Source organism: Spermophilus citellus (assembly GCF_964194105.1).
Source record: "Spermophilus citellus genome assembly, chromosome: 8".
Classification (NCBI taxonomy): Eukaryota; Metazoa; Chordata; class Mammalia; order Rodentia; family Sciuridae; genus Spermophilus; species Spermophilus citellus.
In genome coordinates, this window is record NC_138189.1 from 155,353,871 (window position 1) to 155,370,077 (window position 16,207).

A 16,207-nucleotide genomic window follows, 5' to 3' on the forward strand; every position below is an offset into this window, starting at 1 on the left:
CAGGCCACGTGCAGCCGGAAGCCCTCCACCCAGTGCAAACCGACTTCCTCCCCCTCCAGGATGGATGCTGGGGCCCTGACCAACTTTCAAAGAAAGTTCACATCCTCATACTTTCTAAGAGGACTCACAGCCAGAGGAACCATGCTTGATGCTTCCCTGTGAGGCACGGGGCGCGCATTCCAAATCCAGGACTAGAAATGGTCCTACTGCCGCCACGCGGCGCCCGAGCAGGCGGCCTCTGCTCACATCTGTTTCCTCACCATCAACGCCTCTCCCCACAGAATCGAAACCTCCACTCTCAGTCTCGGTTTTCTTAGGACAGGACGTTCTGAAAACCACGAGCAAAACAGAACAGGGCAAGTGACGCAAGAGAGCGCGGAGGTGAGGCCCCAGGGGTGGGCCGAGGGAGCTGGTCAGCAGTGTGCGCAGCGGTCTGGCTGCTCAAGGACACCCAGGTGCCTTCTGCCAGGAAACGAGTGGGAGGGTGGCAGAAGCCTGCACACAGGGTTGCTGCGTCACGCCTGAATCTGCATGGCCTCCCAGCGGGTGGCGGTATGCGTCTGGGGAGTGATGGTGACTGTGGCTCAGAACTACAGAGTAGGGGTCATGCCAGTATCCAGCTGGGGCTTCGCCTGTGACACACCTCTTCTGAGTCCCTCTCCTTTCCGTTGGGTCACGATGACAACGTGTAGCTATGTCATGAATAACATGGAAAAGGCAGCAAGAGACCTACACTTGGAATCAGTGATCACAAAGGTAGACATTTTCAAAGTAAGGTGCACAATATCCAAGCTTTGGAACCCACCCAGGTATCCTTCAAGTGATGAATGGATAAAGAAAATGTGGTATGTAGATCCAATGGAATATTACTCAGCCTTAAAGAAGAATAAAATTATGGCATTTGCCAGTAAATGGATGGAACTGGAGACTATCATGCTAAGCAAAGTAAGCCAATTGAAACAAGCCATTCCTCAAAAAACAAAGACTGAATGTTCTCTCTGATATGCAGATGCCAACACTCAATGGCAGTGGGAGGTAGGGGTGGTAGTGGTGGTGGTGTAATAGAAGTTCATTGGATCAGAGAATGGGGAATGAAGGGAAGGCAGGGGATGGGAATGGGAAAGACACTGGAATGAGCTGGACAGAACTTCCCCACGTTCATCACGAACACACGACCAGTGGAACTCCGCATCCTGTTCTACCACACGAATGGGAAGTCATACCCCGTGTGAAAGTATGTCAGGATACACTCTACTCCCTGTTTATCTAAAAGAACAAATAAAAAAAGAATTAAAAAAAGAAAGAGTAAGGTGGAACCTGCGGCCACGGCACCGCGGACCTGCCTGAGCTACAGTGGGATTCCTCTTCTCCCTTCAGATCCATCCTCAGGGCTCTGCGGAGGCACACCACCTGGGTCTCCAGAGAAGGCTGTGGACGTCACCCAGGGCCACCTGGAGGGAGCTTCCCTCCAGTGGGAAAGCAAGTCCCTGTCACTCTGAACCCCGAGGACTCAGTTGTCCTTGACCCTTTCTCAAGCTCACTAGTGGCAGTGCTCAGCCAAGCTCCTCAGGGCTCAGGGACAGGTCAGCAGCCATCATCCAAGCCCCAGCACCACCCTGCTAGCCTGCTGCCCATAAGGACCCTGCCTGGTGGACAGCAGCAACCCTGCAGGCCTCTGAGCCACAGACGTGCTGGGGTGGACTTCGCTGCAAGCCTGAGGAAGCTGCTCCACAACCTGGTTCCTCTGAGCCCCCTACCTGGTTCCTCTGAGCCCTCTACCTGGTTCCTCTGAGTCCCCTACCTGATTCCTCTGAGCCCTCTACCTGGTTCCTCTGAGCCCCCTGCCTGGTTCCTCTGAGTCCCCTACCTGGTTCCTCTGAGCCCCCTACCTGGTTCCTCTGAGCCCTCTACCTGGTTCCTCTGAGCCCTCTACCTGGTTCCTCTGAGCCCTCTACCTGGTTCCTCTGAGCCCCCTGCCTGGTTCCTCTGAGTCCCCTACCTGGTTCCTCTGAGCCCTCTACCTGGTTCCTCTGAGCCCCCAGCCTGGTTCCTCTGAGCCCCCTGCCTGGTTCCTCTGAGTCCCCTACCTGGTTCCTCTGAGCCCCCTGCCTGGTTCCTCTGAGCCCCCTGCCTGGTTCCTCTGAGTCCCCTACCTGGTTCCTCTGAGTCCCCTACCTGGTTCCTCTGAGCCCTCTACCTGGTTCCTCTGAGCCCCCTACCTGGTTCCTCTGAGCCCTCTACCTGGTTCCTCTGAGCCCTCTACCTGGTTCCTCTGAGCCCTCTACCTGGTTCCTCTGAGCCCCCTGCCTGGTTCCTCTGAGTCCCCTACCTGGTTCCTCTGAGCCCTCTACCTGGTTCCTCTGAGCCCCCAGCCTGGTTCCTCTGAGCCCCCTGCCTGGTTCCTCTGAGTCCCCTACCTGGTTCCTCTGAGCCCCCTGCCTGGTTCCTCTGAGCCCCCTGCCTGGTTCCTCTGAGTCCCCTACCTGGTTCCTCTGAGTCCCCTACCTGGTTCCTCTGAGCCCTCTACCTGGTTCCTCTGAGTCCTCTACCTGGTTCCTCTGAGCCCCCTACCTGGTTCCTCTGAGCCCTCTACCTGGTTCCTCTGAGTCCCCTACCTGGTTCCTCTGAGCCCCCGACCTGGTTCCTCTGAGCCCCCTACCTGGTTCCTCTGAGCCCTCTACCTGGTTCCTCTGAGCCCCCTACCTGGTTCCTCTGAGCCCCCTACCTGGTTCCTCTGAGCCCCCTACCTGGTTCCTCTGAGTCCCCTACCTGGTTCCTCTGAGCCCCCTGCCTGGTTCCTCTGAGCCCTCTACCTGGTTCCTCTGAGTCCCCTACCTGGTTCCTCTGAGCCCCCTACCTGGTTCCTCTGAGCCCCCTACCTGGTTCCTCTGAGCCCTCTACCTGGTTCCTCTGAGCCCCCTACCTGGTTCCTCTGAGCCCCCTACCTGGTTCCTCTGAGCCCCCTACCTGGTTCCTCTGAGCCCCCTGCCTGGTTCCTCTGAGCCCCCTACCTGGTTCCTCTGAGCCCTCTACCTGGTTCCTCTGAGCCCCCAGCCTGGTTCCTCTGAGCCCCCTGCCTGGTTCCTCTGAGTCCCCTACCTGGTTCCTCTGAGCCCCCTGCCTGGTTCCTCTGAGCCCTCTACCTGGTTCCTCTCAGTCCCCTACCTGGTTCCTCTGAGCCCCCTACCTGGTTCCTCTGAGCCCTCTACCTGGTTCCTCTCAGTCCCCTACCTGGTTCCTCTGAGCCCCCTACCTGGTTCCTCTGAGCCCTCTACCTGGTTCCTCTCAGTCCCCTACCTGGTTCCTCTGAGTCCCCTACCTGGTTCCTCTGAGCCCTCTACCTGGTTCCTCTGAGCCCCCAGCCTGGTTCCTCTGAGCCCCCTGCCTGGTTCCTCTGAGCCCCCTGCCTGGTTCCTCTGAGTCCCCTACCTGGTTCCTCTGAGCCCTCTACCTGGTTCCTCTGAGTCCCCTACCTGGTTCCTCTGAGCCCTCTACCTGGTTCCTCTGCGCCCTCTACCTGGTTCCTCTGAGCCCTCTACCTGGTTCCTCTGAGCCCCCTGCCTGGTTCCTCTGAGCCCCCTACCTGGTTCCTCTGAGCCCCCTGCCTGGTTCCTCTGAGCCCCCTGCCTGGTTCCTCTGAGCCCCCTGCCTGGTTCCTCTGAGCCCCCTGCCTGGTTCCTCTGAGCCCCCTGCCTGGTTCCTCTGAGCCCCCTGCCTGGTTCCTCTGAGCCCCCTGCCTGGTTCCTCTGAGCCCCCTACCTGGTTCCTCTGAGCCCCCTACCTGGTTCCTCTGAGTCCCCTGCCTGGTTCCTCTGAGCCCTCTACCTGGATCCTCTGAGCCCCCTACCTGGTTCCTCTGAGCCCCCTGCCTGGTTCCTCTGAGTCCCCTGCCTGGTTCCTCTGAGCCCTCTACCTGGTTCCTCTGAGCCCCCTACCTGGTTCCTCTGAGTCCCCTACCTGGTTCCTCTGAGTCCCCTACCTGGTTCCTCTGAGCCCTCTACCTGGTTCCTCTGAGCCCTCTACCTGGTTCCTCTGAGTCCCCTACCTGGTTCCTCTGAGTCCCCTACCTGGTTCCTCTGAGCCCTCTACCTGGTTCCTCTGAGCCCCCTACCTGGTTCCTCTGAGTCCCCTACCTGGTTCCTCTGAGCCCTCTACCTGGTTCCTCTGAGCCCTCTATCTGGTTCCTCTGAGCCCTCTGCCTGGTTCCTCTGAGTCCCCTACCTGGTTCCTCTGAGCCCTCTACCTGGTTCCTCTGAGCCCCCTACCTGGTTCCTCTGAGTCCCCTACCTGGTTCCTCTGAGCCCTCTGCCTGGTTCCTCTGAGCCCTCTACCTGGTTCCTCTGAGCCCCCTGCCTGGTTCCTCTGAGCCCCCTGCCTGGTTCCTCTGAGCCCCCTGCCTGGTTCCTCTGAGCCCCCTGCCTGGTTCCCCTGAGTCCCCTACCTGGTTCCTCTGAGCCCCCTGCCTGGTTCCTCTGAGCCCCCTGCCTGGTTCCTCTGAGCCCCCTACCTGGTTCCTCTGAGCCCCCTGCCTGGTTCCTCTGAGCCCCCTACCTGGTTCCTCTGAGCCCCCTGCCTGGTTCCTCTGAGCCCCCTGCCTGGTTCCTCTGAGCCCCCTGCCTGGTTCCTCTGAGCCCCCTACCTGGTTCCTCTGAGCCCCCTACCTGGTTCCTCTGAGCCCCCTGCCTGGTTCCTCTGAGCCCTCTACCTGGTTCCTCTCAGTCCCCTACCTGGTTCCTCTGAGCCCTCTGCCTGGTTCCTCTGAGCCCCCTACCTGGTTCCTCTGAGCCCTCTACCTGGTTCCTCTGAGTCCCCTACCTGGTTCCTCTGAGCCCTCTGCATGGTTCCTCTGAGTCCCCTACCTGGTTCCTCTGAGCCCTCTACCTGGTTCCTCTGAGCCCTCTACCTGGTTCCTCTGAGCCCTCTACCTGGTTCCTCTGAGTCCCCTACCTGGTTCCTCTGAGTCCCCTACCTGGTTCCTCTGAGCCCTCTACCTGGTTCCTCTGAGGACTCTACCTGGTTCCTCTGACCCCCCTACCTGGTTCCTCTGAGCCCTCTACCTGGTTCCTCTGAGCCCCCTGCCTGGTTCCTCTGAGCCCCCTACCTGGTTCCTCTGAGTCCCCTACCTGGTTCCTCTGAGTCCCCTGCCTGGTTCCTCTGAGCCCCCTGCCTGGTTCCTCTGAGCCCCCTACCTGGTTCCTCTGAGTCCCCTACCTGGTTCCTCTGAGCCCCCTGCCTGGTTCCTCTGAGCCCCCTGCCTGGTTCCTCTGAGCCCTCTACCTGGTTCCTTGAGCCCTCTACCTGGTTCCTCTGAGTCCCCTACCTGGTTCCTCTGAGCCCTCTACCTGGTTCCTCTGAGCCCCCTGCCTGGTTCCTCTGAGCCCCCTGCCTGGTTCCTCTGAGCCCTCTACCTGGTTCCTCTGAGCCCTCTACCTGGTTCCTCTGAGTCCCCTACCTGGTTCCTCTGAGTCCCCTACCTGGTTCCTCTGAGCCCCCTACCTGGTTCCTCTGAGCCCTCTACCTGGTTCCTCTGAGTCCCCTACCTGGTTCCTCTGAGTCCCCTACCTGGTTCCTCTGAGCCCCCTACCTGGTTCCTCTGAGCCCCCTACCTGGTTCCTCTGAGTCCCCTACCTGGTTCCTCTGAGTCCCCTACCTGGTTCCTCTGAGCCCCCTACCTGGTTCCTCTGAGCCCCCTAGCTGGTTCCTCTGAGTCCCCTACCTGGTTCCTCTGAGCCCCGTACCTGGTTCCTCTGAGCCCTCTACCTGGTTCCTCTGAGCCCTCTACCTGGTTCCTCTGAGCCCTCTACCTGGTTCCTCTGAGTCCCCTACCTGGTTCCTCTGAGCCCCCTACCTGGTTCCTCTGAGTCCCCTACCTGGTTCCTCTGAGTCCCCTACCTGGTTCCTCTGAGTCCCCTACCTGGTTCCTCTCAGTCCCCTACCTGGTTCCTCTGAGTCCCCTACCTGGTTCCTCTCAGTCCCCTACCTGGTTCCTCTGAGTCCCCTACTTGGTTCCTCTGAGCCCCCTACCTGGTTCTTCTGAGCCCTCTACCTGGTTCCTCTGAGCCCTCTACCTGGTTCCTCTGAGTCCCCTACCTGGTTCCTCTGAGCCCTCTACCTGGTTCCTCTGAGCCCCCTACCTGGTTCCTCTGAGCCCCCTGCCTGGTTCCTCTGAGCCCTCTACCTGGTTCCTCTGAGCCCCCTACCTGGTTCCTCTGAGCCCTCTACCTGGTTCCTCTGAGCCCCCTGCCTGGTTCCTCTGAGCCCTCTACCTGGTTCCTCTGAGCCCCCTGCCTGGTTCCTCTGAGCCCTCTACCTGGTTCCTCTCAGTCCCCTACCTGGTTCCTCTGAGCCCCCTACCTGGTTCCTCTGAGCCCTCTACCTGGTTCCTCTCAGTCCCCTACCTGGTTCCTCTGAGCCCCCTACCTGGTTCCTCTGAGCCCTCTACCTGGTTCCTCTCAGTCCCCTACCTGGTTCCTCTGAGTCCCCTACCTGGTTCCTCTGAGCCCTCTACCTGGTTCCTCTGAGCCCCCAGCCTGGTTCCTCTGAGCCCCCTGCCTGGTTCCTCTGAGCCCCCTGCCTGGTTCCTCTGAGTCCCCTACCTGGTTCCTCTGAGCCCTCTACCTGGTTCCTCTGAGACCTCTACCTGGTTCCTCTCAGTCCCCTACCTGGTTCCTCTGAGCCCCCTACCTGGTTCCTCTGAGCCCTCTACCTGGTTCCTCTCAGTCCCCTACCTGGTTCCTCTGAGTCCCCTACCTGGTTCCTCTGAGCCCTCTACCTGGTTCCTCTGAGCCCCCAGCCTGGTTCCTCTGAGCCCCCTGCCTGGTTCCTCTGAGCCCCCTGCCTGGTTCCTCTGAGTCCCCTACCTGGTTCCTCTGAGCCCTCTACCTGGTTCCTCTCAGCCCCCTACCTGGTTCCTCTGAGTCCCCTGCCTGGTTCCTCTGAGCCCCCTACCTGGTTCCTCTGAGCCCTCTACCTGGTTCCTCTGAGTCCCCTACCTGGTTCCTCTGAGCCCTCTACCTGGTTCCTCTGAGCCCCCAGCCTGGTTCCTCTAAGCCCCCTGCCTGGTTCCTCTGAGCCCCCTGCCTGGTTCCTCTGAGCCCCCTACCTGGTTCCTCTGAGCCCTCTACCTGGTTCCTCTGAGCCCTCTACCTGGTTCCTCTCAGTCCCCTACCTGGTTCCTCTGAGCCCCCTACCTGGTTCCTCTGAGCCCCCTGCCTGGTTCCTCTGAGCCCTCTACCTGGTTCCTCTCAGTCCCCTACCTGGTTCCTCTGAGTCCCCTACCTGGTTCCTCTGAGTCCCCTACCTGGTTCCTCTGAGCCCCCCTGCCTGGTTCCTCTGAGACCCCCTACCTGGTTCCTCTGAGCCCCCAGCCTGGTTCCTCTGAGCCCCCAGCCTGGTTCCTCTGAGCCCCCTGCCTGGTTCCTCTGAGTCCCCTGCCTGGTTCCTCTGAGCCCCCTGCCTGGTTCCTCTGAGCCCCCTGCCTGGTTCCTCTGAGCCCCCTGCCTGGTTCCTCTGAGCCCCCTGCCTGGTTCCTCTGAGCCCTCTACCTGGTTCCTCTGAGCCCCCTGCCTGGTTCCTCTGAGCCCCCTGCCTGGTTCCTCTGAGTCCCCTACCTGGTTCCTCTGAGCCCCCTACCTGGTTCCTCTGAGCCCCCTACCTGGTTCCTCTGAGCCCCCTGCCTGGTTCCTCTGAGTCCCCTACCTGGTTCCTCTGAGCCCTCTGCCTGGTTCCTCTGAGCCCTCTACCTGGTTCCTCTGAGCCCTCTGCCTGGTTCCTCTGAGCCCCCCTACGTGGTTCCTCTGAGCCCCCCTACCTGGTTCCTCTGAGCCCTCTACCTGGTTCCTCTGAGCCCCCTGCCTGGTTCCTCTGAGTCCCCTACCTGGTTCCTCTGAGCCCCCTGCCTGGTTCTTCTGAGCCCCCTGCCTGGTTCCTCTGAGCCCCCTGCCTGGTTCCTCTGAGCCCCCTGCCTGGTTCCTCTGAGCCCCCTGCCTGGTTCCTCTGAGCCCTCTACCTGGTTCCTCTGAGCCCTCTGCCTGGTTCCTCTGAGCCCTCTACCTGGTTCCTCTGAGCCCTCTGCCTGGTTCCTCTGAGCCCTCTGCCTGGTTCCTCTGAGCCCCCCTACCTGGTTCCACTGAGCCCCCCTACCTGGTTCCTCTGAGCCCTCTACCTGGTTCCTCTGAGCCCCCTGCCTGGTTCCTCTGAGTCCCCTACCTGGTTCCTCTGAGCCCCCCTACCTGGTTCCTCTGAGCCCTCTACCTGGTTCCTCTGAGCCCCCTGCCTGGTTCCTCTGAGCCCCCCTACCTGGTTCCTCTGAGCCCTCTACCTGCTTCCTCTGAGCCCTCTGCCTGGTTCCTCTGAGCCCTCTACCTGGTTCCTCTGAGCCCTCTACCTGGTTCCTCTGAGCCCTCTGCCTGGTTCCTCTGAGCCCTCTACCTGGTTCCTCTGAGCCCCCTGCCTGGTTCCTCTGAGTCCACTACCTGGTTCCTCTGAGCCTCCTGCCTGGTTCCTCTGAGCCCCCTGCCTGGTTCCTCTGAGCCCCCTGCCTGGTTCCTCTGAGCCCCCTGCCTGGTTCCTCTGAGTCCCCTACCTGGTTCCTCTCAGTCCCCTACCTGGTTCCTCTGAGTCCCCTACTTGGTTCCTCTGAGCCCCCTACCTGGTTCTTCTGAGCCCTCTACCTGGTTCCTCTGAGCCCTCTACCTGGTTCCTCTGAGTCCCCTACCTGGTTCCTCTGAGCCCTCTACCTGGTTCCTCTGAGCCCCCTACCTGGTTCCTCTGAGCCCCCTGCCTGGTTCCTCTGAGCCCTCTACCTGGTTCCTCTGAGCCCCCTACCTGGTTCCTCTGAGCCCTCTACCTGGTTCCTCTGAGCCCCCTGCCTGGTTCCTCTGAGCCCTCTACCTGGTTCCTCTGAGCCCCCTGCCTGGTTCCTCTGAGCCCTCTACCTGGTTCCTCTCAGTCCCCTACCTGGTTCCTCTGAGCCCCCTACCTGGTTCCTCTGAGCCCTCTACCTGGTTCCTCTCAGTCCCCTACCTGGTTCCTCTGAGCCCCCTACCTGGTTCCTCTGAGCCCTCTACCTGGTTCCTCTCAGTCCCCTACCTGGTTCCTCTGAGTCCCCTACCTGGTTCCTCTGAGCCCTCTACCTGGTTCCTCTGAGCCCCCAGCCTGGTTCCTCTGAGCCCCCTGCCTGGTTCCTCTGAGCCCCCTGCCTGGTTCCTCTGAGTCCCCTACCTGGTTCCTCTGAGCCCTCTACCTGGTTCCTCTGAGACCTCTACCTGGTTCCTCTCAGTCCCCTACCTGGTTCCTCTGAGCCCCCTACCTGGTTCCTCTGAGCCCTCTACCTGGTTCCTCTCAGTCCCCTACCTGGTTCCTCTGAGTCCCCTACCTGGTTCCTCTGAGCCCTCTACCTGGTTCCTCTGAGCCCCCAGCCTGGTTCCTCTGAGCCCCCTGCCTGGTTCCTCTGAGCCCCCTGCCTGGTTCCTCTGAGTCCCCTACCTGGTTCCTCTGAGCCCTCTACCTGGTTCCTCTCAGCCCCCTACCTGGTTCCTCTGAGTCCCCTGCCTGGTTCCTCTGAGCCCCCTACCTGGTTCCTCTGAGCCCTCTACCTGGTTCCTCTGAGTCCCCTACCTGGTTCCTCTGAGCCCTCTACCTGGTTCCTCTGAGCCCCCAGCCTGGTTCCTCTAAGCCCCCTGCCTGGTTCCTCTGAGCCCCTGCCTGGTTCCTCTGAGCCCCCTACCTGGTTCCTCTGAGCCCTCTACCTGGTTCCTCTGAGCCCTCTACCTGGTTCCTCTCAGTCCCCTACCTGGTTCCTCTGAGCCCCCTACCTGGTTCCTCTGAGCCCCCTGCCTGGTTCCTCTGAGCCCTCTACCTGGTTCCTCTCAGTCCCCTACCTGGTTCCTCTGAGTCCCCTACCTGGTTCCTCTGAGTCCCCTACCTGGTTCCTCTGAGCCCCCCTGCCTGGTTCCTCTGAGCCCCCTACCTGGTTCCTCTGAGCCCCCAGCCTGGTTCCTCTGAGCCCCCAGCCTGGTTCCTCTGAGCCCCCTGCCTGGTTCCTCTGAGTCCCCTGCCTGGTTCCTCTGAGCCCCCTGCCTGGTTCCTCTGAGCCCCCTGCCTGGTTCCTCTGAGCCCCCTGCCTGGTTCCTCTGAGCCCCCTGCCTGGTTCCTCTGAGCCCCCTGCCTGGTTCCTCTGAGCCCCCTGCCTGGTTCCTCTGAGCCCTCTACCTGGTTCCTCTGAGCCCCCTGCCTGGTTCCTCTGAGCCCCCTACCTGGTTCCTCTGAGCCCCCTACCTGGTTCCTCTGAGCCCCCTACCTGGTTCCTCTGAGCCCCCTGCCTGGTTCCTCTGAGTCCCCTACCTGGTTCCTCTGAGCCCCCTACCTGGTTCCTCTGAGCCCTCTACCTGGTTCCTCTGAGCCCTCTGCCTGGTTCCTCTGAGCCCCCCTACCTGGTTCCTCTGAGCCCCCCTACCTGGTTCCTCTGAGCCCTCTACCTGGTTCCTCTGAGCCCCCTGCCTGGTTCCTCTGAGTCCCCTACCTGGTTCCTCTGAGCCCCCTGCCTGGTTCTTCTGAGCCCCCTGCCTGGTTCCTCTGAGCCCCCTGCCTGGTTCCTCTGAGCCCCCTGCCTGGTTCCTCTGAGCCCCCTGCCTGGTTCCTCTGAGCCCTCTACCTGGTTCCTCTGAGCCCTCTGCCTGGTTCCTCTGAGCCCTCTACCTGGTTCCTCTGAGCCCTCTGCCTGGTTCCTCTGAGCCCTCTGCCTGGTTCCTCTGAGCCCCCCTACCTGGTTCTTCTGAGCCCCCCTACCTGGTTCCTCTGAGCCCTCTACCTGGTTCCTCTGAGCCCCCTGCCTGGTTCCTCTGAGTCCCCTACCTGGTTCCTCTGAGTCCCCTACCTGGTTCCTCTGAGCCCCCCTACCTGGTTCCTCTGAGCCCTCTACCTGGTTCCTCTGAGCCCCCCTACCTGGTTCCTCTGAGCCCCCCTACCTGGTTCCTCTGAGCCCTCTACCTGCTTCCTCTGAGCCCTCTGCCTGCTTCCTCTGAGCCCTCTGCCTGGTTCCTCTGAGCCCTCTACCTGGTTCCTCTGAGCCCTCTGCCTGGTTCCTCTGAGCCCCCCTACCTGGTTCCTCAGAGCCCCCCTACCTGGTTCCTCTGAGCCCTCTACCTGGTTCCTCTGAGCCCCCTGCCTGGTTCCTCTGAGTCCCCTACCTGGTTCCTCTGAGCCCCCTGCCTGGTTCCTCTGAGCCCCCTGCCTGGTTCCTCTGAGCCCCCTGCCTGGTTCCTCTGAGCCCCCTGCCTGGTTCCTCTGAGTCCCCTACCTGGTTCCTCTGAGCCCCCTGCCTGGTTCCTCTGAGCCCCCTGCCTGGTTCCTCTGAGCCCCCTGCCTGGTTCCTCTGAGCCCCCTACCTGGTTCCTCTGAGCCCTCTAACTGGTTCCTCTGAGCCCTCTACCTGGTTCCTCTGAGCCCTCTGCCTGGTTCCTCTGAGCCCTCTGCCTGGTTCCTCTGAGCTCCCCTACCTGGTTCCTCTGAGCCCCCTGCCTGGTTCCTCTGAGCCCCCTGCCTGGTTCCTCTGAGCCCCCTGCCTGGTTCCTCTGAGCCCCCTGCCTGGTTCCTCTGAGCCCCCTGCCTGGTTCCTCTGAGCCCCCTGCCTGGTTCCTCTGAGCCCCCTGCCTGGTTCCTCTGAGCCCCCTGCCTGGTTCCTCTGAGCCCCCTACCTGGTTCCTCTGAGCCCCCTACCTGGTTCCTCTGAGCCCCCTGCATGGTTCCTCTGAGCCCTCTACCTGGTTCCTCTCAGTCCCCTACCTGGTTCCTCTGAGCCCTCTGCCTGGTTCCTCTGAGCCCCCTACCTGGTTCCTCTGAGACCTCTACCTGGTTCCTCTGAGTCCCCTACCTGGTTCCTCTGAGCCCTCTGCCTGGTTCCTCTGAGTCCCCTACCTGGTTCCTCTGAGCCCTCTACCTGGTTCCTCTGAGCCCCCTACCTGGTTCCTCTGAGCCCTCTACCTGGTTCCTCTGAGCCCTCTACCTGGTTCCTCTGAGCCCTCTACCTGGTTCCTCTGAGCCCTCTACCTGGTTCCTCTGAGTCCCCTACCTGGTTCCTCTGAGCCCTCTACCTGGTTCCTCTGAGCCCTCTACCTGGTTCCTCTGAGCCCCCTACCTGGTTCCTCTGAGCCCTCTACCTGGTTCCTCTGAGCCCCCTGCCTGGTTCCTCTGAGTCCCCTACCTGGTTCCTCTGAGTCCCCTTCCTGGTTCCTCTGAGCCCCCTGCCTGGTTCCTCTGAGCCCCCTGCCTGGTTCCTCTGAGCCCCCTACCTGGTTCCTCTGAGCCCCCTACCTGGTTCCTCTGAGCCCCCTGCCTGGTTCCTCTGAGCCCCCTACCTGGTTCCTCTGAGCCCTCTACCTGGTTCCTCTGAGTCCCCTACCTGGTTCCTCTGAGTCCCCTGCCTGCTTCCTCTGAGCCCCCTACCTGGTTCCTCTGAGCCCCCTACCTGGTTCCTCTGAGCCCCCTACCTGGTTCCTCTGAGCCCTCTACCTGGTTCCTCTGAGCCCTCTACCTGGTTCCTCTGAGTCCCCTACCTGGTTCCTCTGAGTCCCCTACCTGGTTCCTCTGAGCCCCCTACCTGTTTCCTCTGAGCCCCCTACCTGGTTCCTCTGAGCCCCCTACCTGGTTCCTCTGAGCCCTCTACCTGGTTCCTCTGAGTCCCCTACCTGGTTCCTCTGAGTCCCCTACCTGGTTCCTCTGAGCCCCCTACCTGGTTCCTCTGAGCCCCCTACCTGGTTCCTCTGAGTCCCCTACCTGGTTCCTCTGAGTCCCCTACCTGGTTCCTCTGAGCCCCCTACCTGGTTCTTCTGAGCCCCCTACCTGGTTCCTCTGAGTCCCCTACCTGGTTCCTCTGAGCCCCCTACCTGGTTCCTCTGAGCCCCCTACCTGGTTCCTCTGAGCCCTCTACCTGGTTCCTCTGAGCCCCCTACCTGGTTCCTCTGAGTCCCCTACCTGGTTCCTCTGAGTCCCCTACCTGGTTCCTCTGAGCCCCCTACCTGGTTCCTCTGAGCCCCCTACCTGGTTCCTCTGAGTCCCCTACCTGGTTCCTCTGAGCCCCCTACCTGGTTCCTCTGAGCCCCCTACCTGGTTCCTCTGAGCCCTCTACCTGGTTCCTCTGAGCCCTCTACCTGGTTCCTCTGAGTCCCCTACCTGGTTCCTCTGAGTCCCCTACCTGGTTCCTCTGAGCCCCCTACCTGGTTCCTCTGAGTCCCCTACCTGGTTCCTCTGAGTCCCCTACCTGGTTCCTCTGAGTCCCCTACCTGGTTCCTCTGAGTCCCCTACCTGGTTCCTCTGAGCCCCCTACCTGGTTCCTCTGAGTCCCCTACCTGGTTCCTCTCAGTCCCCTACCTGGTTCCTCTGAGCCCCCTACTTGGTTCCTCTGAGCCCCCTACCTGGTTCTTCTGAGCCCCCTACCTGGTTCCTCTGAGCCCCCTACCTGGTTCCTCTGAGCCCTCTACCTGGTTCCTCTGAGCCCTCTACCTGGTTCCTCTCAGTCCCCTACCTGGTTCCTCCGAGTCCCCTACCTGGTTCCTCTGAGCCCTCTGCCTGGTTCCTCTGAGCCCCCTACGTGGTTCCTCTGAGCCCTCTGCCTGGTTCCTCTGAGTCCCCTACCTGGTTCCTCTCAGTCCCCTACCTGGTTCCTCTCAGTCCCCTACCTGGTTCCTCTGAGCCCCCTACCTGGTTCCTCTGAGCCCTCTACCTGGTTCCTCTGAGCCCCCTACCTGGTTCCTCTGAGCCCTCTACCTGGTTCCTCTCAGTCCCCTACCTGGTTCCTCTGAGTCCCCTATCTGGTTCCTCTGAGCCCTCTGCCTGGTTCCTCTGAGCCCCCTGCCTGGTTCCTCTGAGCCCTCTGCCTGGTTCCTCTGAGCCCCCAGCCTGGTTCCTCTGAGCCCCCTGCCTGGTTCCTCTGAGTCCCCTGCCTGGTTCCTCTGAGCCCCCTACCTGGTTCCTCTGAGCCCTCTACCTGGTTCCTCTGAGCCCTCTACCTGGTTCCTCTGAGTCCCCTACCTGGTTCCTCTGAGCCCCCTGCCTGGTTCCTCTGAGCCCCCTGCCTGGTTCCTCTGAGCCCCCTACCTGGTTCCTCTGAGCCCCCTACCTGGTTCCTCTGAGTCCCCTACCTGGTTCCTCTGAGTCCCCTACCTGGTTCCTCTGAGCCCCCTACCTGGTTCCTCTGAGTCCCCTACCTGGTTCCTCTCAGCCCTCTACCTGGATCCTCTGAGTCCTCTACCTGGTTCCTCTGAGCCCCCTACCTGGTTCCTCTGAGCCCTCTACCTGGTTCCTCTGAGTCCCCTACCTGGTTCCGCTGAGTCCCCTACCTGGTTCCTCTGAGCCCCCTACCTGGTTCCTCTGAGCCCTCTACCTGGTTCCTCTCAGTCCCCTACCTGGTTCCTCTGAGCCCCCTACCTGGTTCCTCTGAGTCCCCTACCTGGTTCCTCTGAGTCCCCTACCTGGTTCTTCTGAGCCCCCTACCTGGTTCCTCTGAGCCCCCCTACCTGGTTCCTCTGAGTCCCCTACTTGGTTCCTCTGAGCCCCCTACCTGGTTCCTCTGAGCCCTCTACCTGGTTCCTCTGAGCCCTCTACCTGGTTCCTCTGAGCCCCCTGCCTGGTTCCTCTGAGCCCCCTACCTGGTTCCTCTGAGTCCCCTACCTGGTTCCTCTGATTCCCCTGCCTGGTTCCTCTGAGCCCCCTGCCTGGTTCCTCTGAGCCCCCTGCCTGGTTCCTCTGAGCCCCCTACCTGGTTCCTCTGAGTCCCCTGCCTGGTTCCTCTGAGCCCCCTACCTGGTTCCTCTGAGCCCTCTACCTGGTTCCTCTGAGCCCTCTACCTGGTTCCTCTGAGTCCCCTACCTGGTTCCTCTGAGTCCCCTACCTGGTTCCTCTGAGCCCTCTACCTGGTTCCTCTGAGCCCCCTACCTGGTTCCTCTGAGCCCTCTACCTGGTTCCTCTGAGCCCTCTACCTGGTTCCTCTGAGCCCTCTACCTGGTTCCTCTGAGCCCTCTACCTGGTTCCTCTGAGTCCCCTACCTGGTTCCTCTGAGTCCCCTACCTGGTTCCTCTGAGCCCCCTACCTGGTTCCTCTGAGTCCCCTACCTGGTTCCTCTGAGTCCCCTACCTGGTTCCTCTGAGTCCCCTACCTGGTTCCTCTGAGCCCCCTACCTGGTTCCTCTGAGTCCCCTACCTGGTTCCTCTGAGTCCCCTACCTGGTTCCTCTGAGCCCCCTACCTGGTTCCTCTGAGTCCCCTACCTGTTTCCTCTCAGTCCCCTACCTGGTTCCTCTGCGTCCCCTACCTGGTTCCTCTGAGCCCCCTACCTGTTTCTTCTGAGCCCTCTACCTGGTTCCTCTGAGCCCCCTACCTGGTTCCTCTGAGCCCTCTACCTGGTTCCTCTGAGCCCTCTACCTGGTTGCTCTCAGTCCCCTACCTGGTTCCTCTGAGTCCCCTACCTGGTTCCTCTGAGCCCTCTGCCTGGTTCCTCTGAGCCCCCTACCTGGTTCCTCTGAGCCCTCTGCCTGGTTCCTCTGAGTCCCCTACCTGGTTCCTCTCAGTCCCCTACCTGGTTCCTCTCAGTCCCCTACCTGGTTCCTCTGAGCCCCCTACCTGGTTCCTCTGAGCCCTCTACCTGGTTCCTCTGAGCCCCCTACCTGGTTCCTCTGAGTCCCCTGCCTGGTTCCTCTCAGCCCCCTACCTGGTTCCTCTCAGCCCCCTACCTGGTTCCTCTGAGTCCCCTGCCTGGTTCCTCTGAGCCCCCTACCTGGTTCCTCTGAGTCCCCTGCCTGGTTCCTCTGAGCCCTCTACCTGGTTCCTCTCAGCCCTCTACCTGGTTCCTCTGAGTCCCCTACCTGGTTCCTCTGAGCCCTCTACCTGGTTCCTCTCAGCCCCCTACCTGGTTCCTCTGAGTCCCCTGCCTGGTTCCTCTGAGCCCTCTACCTGGTTCCTCTGAGCCCCCTACCTGGTTCCTCTGAGCCCTCTACCTGGTTCCTCTGTGCCCTCTACCTGGTTCCTCTGAGTCCCCTACCTGGTTCCTCTGAGCCCCCTGCCTGGTTCCTCTGAGTCCCCTACCTGGTTCCTCTGAGTCCCCTGCCTGGTTCCTCTGAGCCCTCTACCTGGTTCCTCTGAGCCCTCTACCTGGTTCCTCTGAGTCCCCTACCTGGTTCCTCTGAGTCCCCTACCTGGTTCCTCTGAGCCCTCTAC

The 16,207-nt window shown here is 61.3% G+C and overlaps 1 protein-coding gene across 4 annotated transcripts in view; it reads right to left on the minus strand.

The window, feature by feature from the left end:
• Positions 1-16,207, minus strand: part of SYNPO2 (synaptopodin 2) — a 162,912-nt gene that overhangs the window by 60,142 nt on the left and 86,563 nt on the right. The window contains exon 1 of one of the 4 annotated variants that reach the window (XM_081304018.1): positions 129-158. The exons of the other annotated variants lie outside the window; for them this stretch is intronic. Coding sequence (XP_081160144.1) covers positions 129-143 — 15 coding nt within the window. The 5' untranslated portion in view covers positions 144-158. Of the gene's footprint in view, positions 1-128; positions 159-16,207 lie in introns of those variants that run through there. 4 annotated transcript variants of the gene reach the window in all.